The sequence below is a fragment of the Podarcis muralis genome, chromosome 2, assembly GCF_964188315.1.
Source record: "Podarcis muralis chromosome 2, rPodMur119.hap1.1, whole genome shotgun sequence".
Classification (NCBI taxonomy): Eukaryota; Metazoa; Chordata; class Lepidosauria; order Squamata; family Lacertidae; genus Podarcis; species Podarcis muralis.
Genome location: NC_135656.1, coordinates 109343142 through 109357365, shown reverse-complemented (window position 1 = coordinate 109357365; position 14224 = coordinate 109343142). Strand labels below are relative to the sequence as shown.

General features: G+C 46.7%; 1 protein-coding gene across 1 annotated transcript in view; it reads left to right on the top strand.

Moving 5' to 3' along the window:
- Positions 1–12957, top strand: part of LOC114592787 (uncharacterized) — a 68978-nt gene extending 56021 nt beyond the window's left edge. Inside the window, exons 4-7 of the mRNA XM_077925200.1 lie at positions 2238–2387; positions 7131–7309; positions 8732–8829; positions 10391–12957. Of these exons, the coding sequence (XP_077781326.1) occupies positions 2238–2387; positions 7131–7309; positions 8732–8829; positions 10391–10502 (539 nt within the window). The 3' untranslated portion in view covers positions 10503–12957. The remainder of the gene's footprint in view (positions 1–2237; positions 2388–7130; positions 7310–8731; positions 8830–10390) is intronic.
- The last annotated feature ends 1267 nt before the right edge of the window (positions 12958–14224 follow it).

Genomic DNA, 14224 nt, shown 5'->3' with positions numbered 1-14224 from the left:
TGGAGATGAGGAACTGGTGGCCTTCCAGATGTTGTCAGACCACAGCTCCCAACCAACCCCAGCCCATTGGCCATGCTGGCTGGGGATGCTGGCAGTCTAACAACATCTAAAGGGGCACAGATTCTCCATCCCTGATTTGGAGCAACCAGCAGCTGCCTGTGCGAAAAGATTCTGCTCTAGGAAATAACAGCTGGATTTAGGAGTGCAGTGGTACTTATTTTTCTGATATCAGTCCTAACCCTGGAGAGCTGCAGCCAGTAGACCATTCTCAGCGGGGTGGGCCAAGGGATTGACTCGGTATAAGGCAGATTCCCAAGTTCTACTGCCATTGGAGGCAGCTGGAGACTTGGGAGCGTAGCAATCTGCCTTCTACAAGCATTGGCCATTAGTTCAGTGCTGATACACCTCGGATGCAAAGAAAGCCATTATAGCAGAAATTCTGGTCATACTCTTGCATGTAAGCCTTAGGCCAATTAAGCTCAAATAACACTCAGCTACAGTATTTGGGCCTGGAATGGAAACCATCAAAACGCAACGCAGTCGTACACCACACACTATTCATTGGATTAAGGTGGTGATAGAGTGGATTGAGTTGCCATCTGATCCCTCAATGGCAAAAAATAACTGGCGTCTTACAAACTTGCAAACTTTCCAGCAAGTATAAACCTCCATGCTCCAGCTAATCACTAAACTTTTCCAGGACAAGGAACAGGGGTATCTTAAGCATATGCGGCGCTGGGGTGCAAAGATCTGCCTAGCGCCCCTAGGTTGCCCAGAGATGTCAACCTTTTTTAGGGGTGGACCCCAAAGTTGTTCACCTTTTTTAAGGAAATGGTTGTTTACCTTTAGAACAGTTGCAGGACACAGGGACTCACAGCACCAACCAATGGGGGTGCCAGCACCCCACACACATGGGCATACGAAGGTGGGCGCAGGTTCCATGCTGGAGGGGGACAAAATGTTGGGCGGCACAGTCGCCGCACTGTCCACCCGTTCTCCCCCTCCCCCGCTGCATGGTGGCTAACTGTTGATTTCTGAACTTTGAATTTTATTGTTATTCTTTTTTTATACTGTATTTTATGCTGCTTTTACAATGAAGTGTTTTAAATTTGTTGCTATCCGCCCTGAGCACAGTTTTTGAACTGGGAAGGGTGGGGTATAAATTATTATTATTATTATTATTATTATTATTATTATGGAAAAATTTAGTGAGTAGCTGGAGCATGGAGTGGATGTCTCTACAGTAAAAATGTGTTTATACTTGTGGGAAAGCTTGCATTTTGCTCACCATAAGATGCCAACTATTGCTCCTGGTAAGTTTCCCCTTATGTTTCCGGCTTAAAATAATAATACAACACTCTTCATTAAAAGTAACAGGAAATGTTGTATTTGACTGCTTCAGTGATGTTAGATTCGACAACCAGCAGCCTCTGCACCCTGCCGCCCACCCCCCCGCCCCCGGGCATGTGACCACCTGTCTGTCAGCATCAGAGACTGGGTGAGCATGGAGGGCTCCCTCAATGCGCTCATGCACTGCCAGGGTAGAACATGAAGCAAAAATTATTTCCCCCCCCGTTAAATGCACTTGATTTCTTTTTAAAGGGGCCAGCCCTAGCAATTGGACTATGCCTTAAGCAGCAAAATGTCTTGGGCTGACACAGTGACCCTGACTCTGGTGGCTGGGTGTCCTACTTGGCAGAGTACAGTCCTCTACTTCGTAATGGCTGCTGTTCACCAGGGTTGGGTTAAAGACAAGAGTGAAGACTAGAAAAGTTTGAAACTCTTGCCACTTCCCCACCCTTTGGGTATAAGCTAATGCAACATATCCCCCAACCCACCCACCCAATCCCTTTCACTGGAGCAGGCAAGGAGTGCTGATGTGTCTTCTTCTCCCCCACGCCTTTTGTGGTTAGGACACAATGAGTATGCAGCTGTTCTATGCCGGCACCGCGGCGTAGCTTGCTGCTCAGGTGCCTGACACGGGGGCATGTCCTGCAGCCAGGGGCGAAGCGAGCCACCCCTGGGGGCAGGGTGAGCCTCTCCGATGCTTGGAGCCTCTCCGCCGCCTCCCCCTCAGCTGTTAGGTGGCTGAGGGAGAGGCAGTAGGCAGACGCAAGTCCCACGCTGCCATTTTAGGCAGCGCGGAACCTGCAGGCGCCTAAGCCACCACATCACTCCTAAAAAGTTCCCTGAGCCCAATTTTTTAAAAATACTCATTTTGTCACACACCCTCCCAGTGACGACACCTGGAGTGGACTGCACCCCCTGCACCCCCTCTCTTCTGCCACTGCGCCGGCAGACCATCTGCATCATCATCCTTCTTGTCATTATGGTCATCCTCATCATTGTCATTGTCATCCTCAGCATTCTCCTTGGCGCTGGAGCTGGTAAGTAGTCCAACTGTCCATGCTGCTGCCTTGATACATTTTTCCTTTGACCTCCCCCCCCCCATTCCCTTAGCCAGGTATCTTCCGCTACTAGGTCTGAATTACAGATTTGGCTGGATTTCAGCCATTGCCACAGCCTTGCTGCCTGCCAGTCTCTGTGCTACGGCCAGCCTGCCACCAGCTTTCCATAGTGCAGCTATGAGATGGTACCCAGTATCAATACATGACTGAATTTTCCTAGTGTTACAGATTTGGGTGGGTGGGTGGGTGGGTGGGAAGCAAGACCTCCTCAAACCCTTAGACTTGGTAAAAGTTAGAAAATCAAATTTAGTTGAAAACTGAACCCTGTGGACTCAGCAGGGATAGTGGAGATCAGCCATTACGGAACAAAAATGAGTCACTGAGACAAAGGGAGTGGCTCTGACCACAGAGCACAGAGAAGAAGGTTGCTGGGGCAACCAGGCATGATGTCAGAGAAGAATTGTAGGAAAGATGGAGCAAGCAGACACAAAGGGGAAAGTCCTCTGCAAGGGCTGCTGGGAAGCAGGAGGAGGAGGAGTTTCGACTTGATATTCCTCCTTACACTCCCCTTAAGGCACGGGTGTCAAACACAAGGCCCACGGGCCAAATCCGGCCCGCCAGACCTCGTCATGTGGCCCGTGTAGCCGCCGCCGGCCGCCAGCCTTCACCTTTTATTCTTGTTTTTTTTTGTGACACAAGAAAGCCGCCTCTTCAGCGCATGTGCGGCAGCCTACAAGCCAGAGAACGTCTGCCCTCTAGCAGCGCCGGCCGTTCTACACAGGAAACCTCCACTTTACATGCATTCAGGAAACCTCCACTTGTTTTTATATTGAGCGCATGCCATCCTGTGATGTGACAGATCCAACGGCTGCCTGAACCCTTCTCTCCTGTACTGTAAGTCCTACAGATACAACCGGCCCTTTGAGGGTGACCAAACTGCTTATGCAGCCCCCGATGAATTTGAGTTTGACACCCCTGCCTTAAGGAGTCTCAAAGTGGCTAACAATCTCCTTTCACAGAATGCCGCTGCAAGGCTCCTTACAGGGTCCTTGCCATGGGATCACATTCATCCAGTGCTTTACCAACTGCACTGGCTCCCGGTGGAGTACAGGGTCAGCTGTAAGGTGCTGGTTTTGACATTTAAAGTCCTGTGCGACCTAGGACCCACATACCTACGGGACCGCCTCTCCTGGTATGCCCCGCGGAGGACCTTAAGGTCCACAAATGACAACATTTTGGAGGTCCCAGGTCGCAAGGTGGTTAGATTGGTCTCAACTAGGGCCAGGGCCTTTTCAGTACTGGCCCTGACTTGGTGGAATGCTCTGTCACAAGAGACTAGGGCCCTGCGGGACTTGACATCTTTCCACAGGGCCTGCAAGACAGAGCTGTTCCGCCTGGCCTTTGGTTTGGACTCAGTCTGACCCTTATGTTTCCCTCCCCTTATGGTCTTGATTTATCGGCTACTTTTAAAATGAGGCTGCATTTTTAAATTGCATTTTAACCTGTATTTTAAATTTTTGTTTGTTTGTTTGTTTTTGTTTTGTTTTGTTTTTTTTCTTTTTTCCCTATTATGTTTTTACTGTGATTTTATTGGTGTTAGCTGCCCTGAGCCCTGCTCTGGCTGGGGAGGGCGGGGTATAAATAAAAAATTTTATTATTATTATTTTCCCTTTCTCCCACACAACAAACACTCTGTGAGGTGAGTGAGGCTGAGAGACTTCAGAGAAGTGTGACTAGCCCAAGATCACCCAGCAGCTGCATGTGGAGGAGCTGGGAAGCGAACCTAGTTCACCAGATTACGAGTCCACCGTTCTTAATCACTACACCACGCTGGCTCTCACACTGGAGGAGGAGAAAGGCAGAATCTTCTGGGCTGGTGGGCTGGCCGGTTGAAGGCAGTTTGGGAGAGATGCCTTGGCCTCCAGAGCGGCCCTGCTGTGGGGGACAAGTCTCTCTTGAGATAGCCATGCTGTAAGATCTGGACTCCCTCCATCCAAACTCAGCTGTAAAGATGTGAATAAAACATACTTCTTAAAGCCACTATGGCCTCTGCTGCACCTTCATTTCCCCAGACCCTGGAAGAAGGCCAAGACCCCTGGAATCTTGTGCACTACTGGGCAGAGATTGGGGTGGCCTCTAACAGTATTCCACAAAAGGCAGGAAATGGCTAAGGTCAGCACTGGGTGACTTTCCTTGTGGTAAGCGTTGCTTTGATAGACATGGCAAAAAAATGAATTATAACTTTGGGCCCATGTAGACTACTGTTTTATTCTGGGCTTATTCTGATTCATTCATTCATTCATTCATTCATTCATTCATTCATTCAGCCTTGCTTCCCCAATGCTCCCACATTGCCGCAGCAGAAGGAGGTGAGTGGGAGGCAGCTTCATTGGGGCAGTAGAGGCAGAGAATCTATCCTCAGCCCCCCCCCCTGCCAGCCACAAGCTGAGCTTTTGACTAGGAGCTCCTCACCTCCCACACCTGGTGGCCCCAGAGCATCATCTCCCCTACACAACAAAACCCCCTAAACAAATAATGGAAACCTCTGAATAGCATGCAAAATTGTGGTTGGGGAAAAATACCTAAAGCAGTGGTTAGAAAAAAACAAAGCAGTGGTTGGGAGAGGGGGGAGGAAATCCCCTAAAATACAGTTTGTAATCTGTCAAGGATTACAGATTTGCTCCAGGCAATCCTTTGTATTGTTACAAAAGTTGGGTGCCAACCCCACCCCCACTCTCTACTGAGCAGTAGCAAGATCCAAGGGGGTTCCAGGCATTCACCCAGGGTCTCTGTTCTTCTGGAAAATTGAGACATGGCAGAGACTGTTGTTGTTTAGTCGTTTAGTCGTGTCTGACTCTTCGTGACCCCATGGACCAGAGCACGCCAGGCACTCCTGTCTTCTACTGCCTCCCGCAGTTTGGTCAAACTCATGCTTCGAGAACACTGTCCAACCATCTCGTCCTCTGTCGTTTTTTCTCCTTGTGCCCTCAGTCTTACCCAACATCAGAGTTTTTTCCAGAGAGTATTTTCTTCTCATGAGGTGGCCAAAGTATTGGAGACTCAGCTTCACAATCTGTCCTTCCAGTGAGCACTCAGGGCTGATTTCCTTCAGAATGGAGAGGTTTGATCTTCTTGCAGTCCATGGGACTCTCAAGAGTCTCCTCCGGCACCACAATTCAAAAGCATCGATTCTTCGGCGATCAGCCTTCTTTACGGTCCAGCTCTCACTTACAACAGAGACTGTTGTAGCTTTAAGAAATATGGTTCATTCACCTACAGTATTTGCACCTTCAGTCGGCATCTAGGGAGTTCAGATCTTACAGCATAGTCATTTTAAGAGGGGTTTGTCCCCTACAGCAGGGCAGCTCTGGAGTCTAAGGCATCTCTATCATCTCTTCAACCACTCTGCCCAAGATGGATAATAATAATGAATAATGAATAATAAATAATAATGAATAATAATAATAATAATAATAATAATAATAATAATAATAATAATAATTTATTTATACCCTGCCCATCTGGCTGAGTTTCCCCAGCCACTCTGGGCAGCTCCCAATCAAGCGTTAAAAACAATACAGCATTAAATATTAAAAACTTCCCTAAACAGGGCTGCCTTCAGATGTCTTTTAAAGATAAGATAGCTGCTTATTTCCTTCACATCTGAGGGGAGGGCGTTCCACAGGGCGGGCGCCACTACCGAGAAGGCCCTCTGCCTGGTTCCCTGTAACTTCGCTTCTCTCAATGAGGGAACCGCCAGAAGGCCCTTAGCACTGGATCTCAGTGTCCGGGCTAAACAATAGGGGTCTTTCTTTCTCCTCCTCCTCCTTCCCACAACACCTTACTAAAAGACTCCCATTTCCCCATCACCTCACGCCCAGCTACCCTGACACCATCTGCCTCCCCAGGCCAAAGGACCCCTTTTGTCATGTTAACAGGTTTCCTCTTTGCTAGGCTAGCCAGGCTGCTTTGCGTAAGCCAGCCCATTCCTTGTCTGGGCACAATTCTGCAGTAGGTACCGTACTTTCTCCCATATCCCAATTAATCAATTGATTAATCATAATCTAGGGTTTAGGTGGGTCCCCCCCCCCAAAAAAAATCTATAACGCCATGTTTATTCAGCAATAAGTCCCACCATGTTCAATACAGTGGTACCTCGGGTTACATACGCTTCAGGTTACATACGCTTCAGGTTACAGACTCCGCTAACCCAGAAATAGTACCTCGGGTTAAGAACTTTACCTCAGGATGAGAACAGAAATCGCACGGTGGCAGCACAGGAGGCCCCATTAGCTAAAGTGGTGCTTCAGGTTAAGACCAGTTTCAGGTTAAGAATGGACCTCCGGAACGAATTAAGTACGTAACCAGAGGTACCACTGTACAGGATTCAGTTCAAGGGAACACATTTCTGTATGAAACACTGTCCTGTTGCAAATGTCATCCCCCCACCCTACCCCAGGGCAAGGTGCCTGAGAGGGTTGGGTGACACAGCTGCAGGCATTCCTGGAGGAAGCTAACTGGGCGAGGCTGGGACATGAAGAGCACCCTCCATGACCCCCCCTGCTGGCCCCCCTCAATGTATTGGGGGGAGTCAGCCCCCTGAGCCTCAGGGTCCCTTTCAACTCTGTGATTCTAAGATTCTCTGATTCTGCCCATGGTATTCAAAAAGAGGAGGTTGGATAAGACAGCATCTAACTCTCTCTGTGTTTTTCTCCGGCCTAGGAAAAGCACCTGAGCAGCCAGTCTGTTCTTGTAAGGAGCATGCATGTCCATCTGGTTGGAAAGCCTATGAGCAGAAATGCTACTACTTTTCAGATGTGGAAAAGAACTGGACCCTCAGCCAGAGCTTCTGTGCTTCACAGAAGGCCTCCTTGGCTGTGTTGGAAAGCGAGGACGAAATGGTGAGAAGTGCCAATATTTTGGCTGCTGAACATGAATAGTGATAAAGCTGCTCAGCCATTAGGGGCTTTGGTGGACTTTATAAATGAAGTCTTTATCGGGCATAGGCAAACTCGGCCCTCCAGATGTTTTGGGACTACAACTCCCATGATCCCTAGTTAACAGGGCCAGCGGTCAGGGATGATGGGAATTGTAGTCTCAAAACATCTGGAGGGCCGAGTTTGCCTATGCCTGGTCTTTATAATAATATAAAGCCTCTTAGAATTTTACCCTCAAAACACAAATACATCATATAGATATTGGCAAAAGAGGTTTGCAATGCAATCCTAGCAATGCCTATGCATAATAATAATAATAATAAATTTTATTTATATCCCGCCCTCCCCAGCCGAAGCCGGGCTCAGAGCGGCTAACAACAATAAAACAGTACAAAAGTACAGCACAAACAACACTCTAAAATCATTCATTATAAAATTAATTCGTATCAAGCCACTAGCATAAGTAAGTCCTATTGAATTGAATGGGGCTTTCTGCCTGGTAACAAAACCATGTTTTCAAACTATGTTTGAAAAGCTAAGCAGGGTCCGCTTTGGTTTCAAAGTGGATTGGGACCATGTGTTGAGGTTCCTGCATTTCGGACTAGAGGGCCCTTGGGCTCACTTCCAGCTCTACGACTCTGTGATTCATTACCCACATTACGTATGTCTTTGAAATACTGTTACAAGGTAAGTAAGGTTAGGATTGCACCTTAAGTTTTATTATTTCTTAAATGGAGATCCTCCAGTCCTAGGCCAAAGTAGGCTGCAATAGATGGCAGGTCACAGCTGGTAACCTATCTAAGAAGGTAGGGGTTCACTCATTTATTTGAATGCTTAATAATAATAATAATAATAATTTATTATTTATACCCCACCCATCTGGATGGGCTTCCCCAGCCACTTCCAACAAAATATTAAAATACAGTAATGCATCAAACATTAAAAGCTTCCCTAATTTGTTCTCCTGGAACCTTCATTATACATCTTTAGCCACCAAGCAAAAACGTTCCTTTTTAACGAGGCCTTTGGTTGATTTGATTGACATCCTATGCTCTTTTTAAAATGTGCTTTTTGGGGGGAGAGCTATTGGGTTGTTGTTTATATTTTTATTATGTATTTTGTAGTTTTTTTATCTTGATACCTGAGACCCCTGGGTATAGGGCAGTATAGAAAATCAACAAACAAACAAATGAAGGGTGGTATATAAGTGTATTTTAATCCACATGTCAGGCAACAACAATGAAATTACCACGTGCAATATAAAAACAGAAAATTTGTATAGAGTCCAAGATATAAATCTCATTGCATATATTCAGCTGATGCACAATTTGCCTGTGATTCTAGCAACTCACATCCCTTAACATTCATTTATTCTGATCATTAAAGCTCTTTGTGATGGGTCTAAAAGGCAAGGATCCCTTTTGGATTGGTGTTAGCAGAGAGCCAGGACAGCGCTGGAATTGGCTCCATGGAAACAGCTCGGCGTAAGTCCTCTCCTTTCTCTTCAACGCTGAGACCACAAAACCAGATGCCTCCCCCTTGGGTAGTTGCACAGTTCATGACTGATGCCAGAAGAAGACTGGTAGCCTTAGTTCCCCCAGCGGTTTAGAAAACAAAACAAAAAAAACCACAACCCAATAGTAATATTCAAGGGTATGATGCAAACTTTCACTCAGATTTGCACCTGTAGCTGTGTCCTGTAAAGGTAAAGGGACCCCTGACCATTAGGTCCAGTCGTGACCGACTCTGGGGTTGCGGCACTCATCTCGCTTTATTGGCCAAGGGAGCCGGCGTACAGCTTCTGGGTCATGTGGCCAGCATGACTAAGCCGCTTCTGATGAAACACAGCAGCGCATGGAAACGCTGTTTACCTTCCCGCCAGAGTGATACCTATTTATCTACTTGCACTTTGAACTGCTAGGTTGGCAGGAGCAGGGACCGAACAACGGGAGCTCACCCCCTCGCAGGGATTCGAACCGCTGACCTTCTGATCGGCAAGCCCTAGGCTCTGTCGTTTAACCCACAGTGCCACCCGCATCCCAGCTGTGTCCTGTAGGTGCTCACAAAAAACAAGGTGGGGTTAAGTCAGCACCCATAAGCAGATCAGCTGAGCAAGAATCAGAATCCATTCTGTTATGCACCAGGCACAAATGTCTCTGTGCTATCTCTGTTCTTTGCGGGAACTTGGTCTATAAATAAGGGGGCTTTCAGCACCCTGGACAGGTCACTGGGAGCTGATTCTACATCCCACCTAGACTACCCCTCCTAGGCTCCCTCCAGCTAAACGCAAAGGCTTAAAGCAGCAACCCTCTGGCCATGGCCTCTCCATCTAATCTTGCTTATGTTGTAGAGAAGGAACTGAGAGGATCAAACACTTGACTATAGTTCCTTTGGGGAATCCAGCTAAGGGGCTGCTGTTTCTGGTGGAACAAGTTTGCATTGTTTTGGACTCCAGTACTACCGATGTACATAACTGTTATGTGCAAGTGATGGTAAGCCATCTTAGCAGGTCAATGTGTTGGCCAGGATCAGTTCCTGCATAACATTTTGCTTTGGTGTAATTACTTTCTGATGTAAAGCTATGAGAGTGTGACGGGGTGAGCTCCCGTTGCTCGGTCCCTGCTCCTGCCAACCTAGCAGTTCGAAAGCATGTAAATAGGTACCACTCCGGTGGGAAGGTAAACGGCGTTTCCATGCGCTGCTTTGGCTCACCAGAAGCAGCTTAGTCATGCTGACCACATGACCTGGAAGCTGTACGCCGGCTCCCTCGGCTTATAGAGCGAGATGAGCGCCGCAACCCCAGAGTCGTCCGCAATTGGACCTAACAGTCAGGGGTACCTTTACCTTTACCTTACATTTCTAGGAAAAATCCGTGGGCAATCTAGATGCTCAAGGATTTTCCCTGCCCATTTCTCTCCTCCCTGAAGGTTCACGGCTTACCAATCTAGATGAAATCTCCCTGTTAGTAACTGTGTTCTCAGAAGTTTTCTATTTACTGCTATCAGGGAAATACCAACTCTTGCATAACTCTTGCTTGTGTTGAAGGTTGGATGTCAGTGGAAACGGAGGAAACTGTGCCTATCTACATGACGAACACAAACCCAACTTCTTAAAATGCAGGAATGAACACCACTTCATCTGCACCAAAACTATGTAAGAGGCTGGAGAAGTGCCTGGTGTGAACCACATGGAGTGATAGTTATATAAACTATTTTCTGATTCACATTCTATAGCCTTTTAAATGTGTTTTCGTTTTTACATTCAGCCCTGTTCTTAAGGGTTTGGGGCCTTACGGAAAGAAAACAGCAGGCGTATCTCAAGCCGTTCTGAGGTGATGAGCTAGTAGTGCCTGTAGTTGCAGCTGCTTCCTGACTCAACTTGCCCATTGAGCAAGTGCTGACCTTTCAACAGTCATATGCAGCAGGAGGTGAAACCTGCAGTTCCCAGAATTGCTATCCTACACTTGCTAGAACAACTCGCATCTGAACGAGTGGCACGCCTTCCGTGGACCAGAGGGACTAGCTTAGTCCCCCGTGTTTCTGGTAAAATTAGACACACAAACATCTGTGCTTCATTTCCAGAAGAAACCCTTCCTCCTCCCTTCACCTTCTTGCTTCTCCTCTCCTCCCTCCTTCGACCTTACTTTCCTGAGCCTCTTCTTTAGCCCACTCTAGCCAAGTCGGAGGGGCTGCGCTCCTTGCACGGCAGATCCGAGGGCGCGTCCTCCTGGTGGCGCAGAGTAGCGGGCGCATACTCAGATGCAGAGGGAAGCGGCTCCTTCAACTGAGTTCCTCTACCACCGGTGCTATTATTCTGCCCTCTGCGTACTTTACAAGGCACAGAGGCAAGGCATGCTCTTTAGCAGGCTTCCTCAAACTCTGCCCTCCAGGTGTTTTGATTGTATTTACATTACAATTTACAGAGACTAGGGCTTGCCGATCAGAAGGTCAGCGGTTCGAATCCCTGTGATGGGGTGAGCTCCCATTTCTCGGTCCCAGCTCCTGCCAACCTAGCAGTTTGAAAGCACGTCAAAGTGCAAGTAGATAAATAGGTACCACTCCGGCAGGAAGGTAAACGGCGTTTTCGTGCACTGCTCTGGTTCGCCAGAAATGGCTTAGTCATGTTGGTCACGTGACCCGGAAGCTGCACACTGGCTCCCTCGGCCAATAAAGCGATATGAGCGCCGCAACCCCAGAGTCGTCTGCGACTGGACCTAATGGTCAGGGGTCCCTTTACCTTTACTGTTGTCCATAGAAGAGGATAGTGAAAGTTGATGCCTCTGAACATGTGCAGAGTGTGGCACCTTCCCAAGTACACTAGTGGCCAAAATTGTGGAAACCTTTTGGGGAAAGTGTATTTCCACGTTTTTTGGAGTAATACCATAAATTACATATCAATGGAAATATAATTTAATGAAGAATGTAATGCAACAAAGTTGGTTCAATTATCTGTATTCTCTCAAAAGTTATAGCCAAATAACCAGAAAAAGGAGTGTTTATAGAGAGGCAATCAAGTGTCATCTTGTTTTGGCAATGATGGCTCATAACACCACTTTTTCTTTCTTTTTCTTTTTAGTATTACCATAAAACTATACATCAGTGGAAAGATAATTGAACCATCAAACCTCGGAAATACACTTTTTCTAAGAGGTTTCCACAATTTTGGCCACTAGTGTAACTGCTCCCTGCTCAAGGCCATTCTAGAGTTAGGGGATAGGAGGGTGGGGAATTCCCATGTGTAGGATATCCGTGTGTGTGTGTTTTAAACAAATCAAGTGATTAAGTGCTGGGAAGGTGTGATCGCTCTGTTCTAATACTTTCCCCTGCCAAATATTGGACGCATTGGATGGTGTAAAAGCAGCTCCACTGAACGCTGACCATTGGGCAGAGCCTGCAACTATTCTAAAAAAATGGTGGCTACTGGCTACGGTGTAGTTTGCCAAGGCAACTGTTCCCCTACAAAAAAAAATGTCACCGCACGTCACTGGTCTAAACAAAATAAAGATGACTGGGTGTTTCACACACAACCTTGCTGTTATTTTTTGTTGTTACCCCACACTTCCTGTCTCAGAAGAGATGCTCAAGACGGCCACTGTAGTGGGACATTTACAGGCCTTTGGTTCTCAGGAGAACTATGGCTTGTTCTCTCAATAGGACAACAACTCAGACATTGTATATACTGGGGTAGCCAACACGGTGCCCTTAAAACGACATGGACTACAACACCCAATTGGCATGGGTGACTGGAGTTGTCATGTTGGCTTCCCATATGTGCATGTTGGCTACCCTGTGTTGATACGCACAGCAATTATCCCACTATCTTCCCTAGAACACTGGTGTTCCAAGCTGTTGTATGTTTCTTATTTATCAGGTAATTTATTAAACTGGTTAAAAAAAAAATATCAACTGGCTTCCTCATAACATCACATGAGTCACAACATTCAGCCACCAAAAGTATCTCTGGACTCTTCAGTTCTCAAAAACAGCAGGGTTTGCCTTCTCACCTGGTCTAAATGATGAGGTACCTTAAGCCAGTTTCCTCAGATCTGATGGGGAGGCCTTTCTCTATCTCCCACCTTGGAATGGGTGGATCAGTCAATGTATGTTTCTCTTACTTTCCCATTTTGTCCAGTTTAGTTTTCCCCATTTCCGTCTCAATTTGTGATATTATTATTATTATTATTATTACTGGTGTAGTGGTGCTAGACTCGTAATCTGGGGAACCGGGTTCGTGTCTCCACTCCTCCACATGCAGCTGCTGGGTGACCTTGGGCCAGTCACACTTCTCTGAAGTCTCTCAGCCCCACTCACCTCACAGAGTGTTTGTTGTGGGGGAGGAAGGGAAAGGAGAATGTTAGCAGCTTTGAGGCTCCTTTGGGTAGTGATAAAGCAGGATATCAAATCCAAACTCCTCCTCCTCCTCCTCCTCCTCTTTATTTTATAAACTCCTAATGGAAATGTATCAGCATTGTAGTGGGAATGTCTCATAATATATGCATTTGAATGCAAATTTCCCCTAATGTATCCATTTTTGTAAGGCAAATGTAGCAGACAGAATGGGTGGGATGCGAATGATCAGAATCTGCTCCTGGTGCCTGTTCACTATGGGCTGGCTTGCCTGCTTTCTTGCAGGCTACAGGAAACTACACAGACTCACCTACGTAAATGCTCAGCTACGCTAAAGGCATCCACACTTCTCCTTTTTACTTTCATGACATCATGTATGGACCTCATATTCAGCAGCAAGGATTTTGTAATGTCATTGCAAAATGGCTGTGTGCTTTTGAAAGAGGGGTGGGAAGCTGAATACTTGTGAGGGAAGGAACTGATGCGTGGGAAACAAAGGCTGGTGCTGTACACAAACAAACAAACAAACAAACACACACACACACACACTGTCATGTAATTCTACTCAATATTGATCCAGAGCAGAACTCTGACGTATAGTTAGTAGAGTAAAAACTTAAACACGTTGCAGAATTGCCAAAAAGTAGACCAGAGGCAATTAATATTTCATCCAGCTTTACTGAAGGCAAATGAGCATAATGGTCACATTCAGGATTGGCACAGTCCATAAGTCTAGCTGCAGCAGACTTAACTTAAACTTACAATAACTTATAATAAGTCTAAACCTTAACACTATAGCATGCTATGTACAGAACACCACACCAGAAGGAAGAGAGATGGAAAGAGGAAATAAAACCCAGGCCTCCTTCTGGCCTGACTTTGACAGCATGACCTTGACAGAAGAGATAACAAAACCAGTTTAAGCCAGCTGTACTCAGCTTCTCTGAAGGAATAACCCAAACATCATGAGCCAGTGTGGTGTAGTGGTTAAGAGCGGTAGTCTTGTAATCTGGTGAACTGGGTTCGTGTCTCC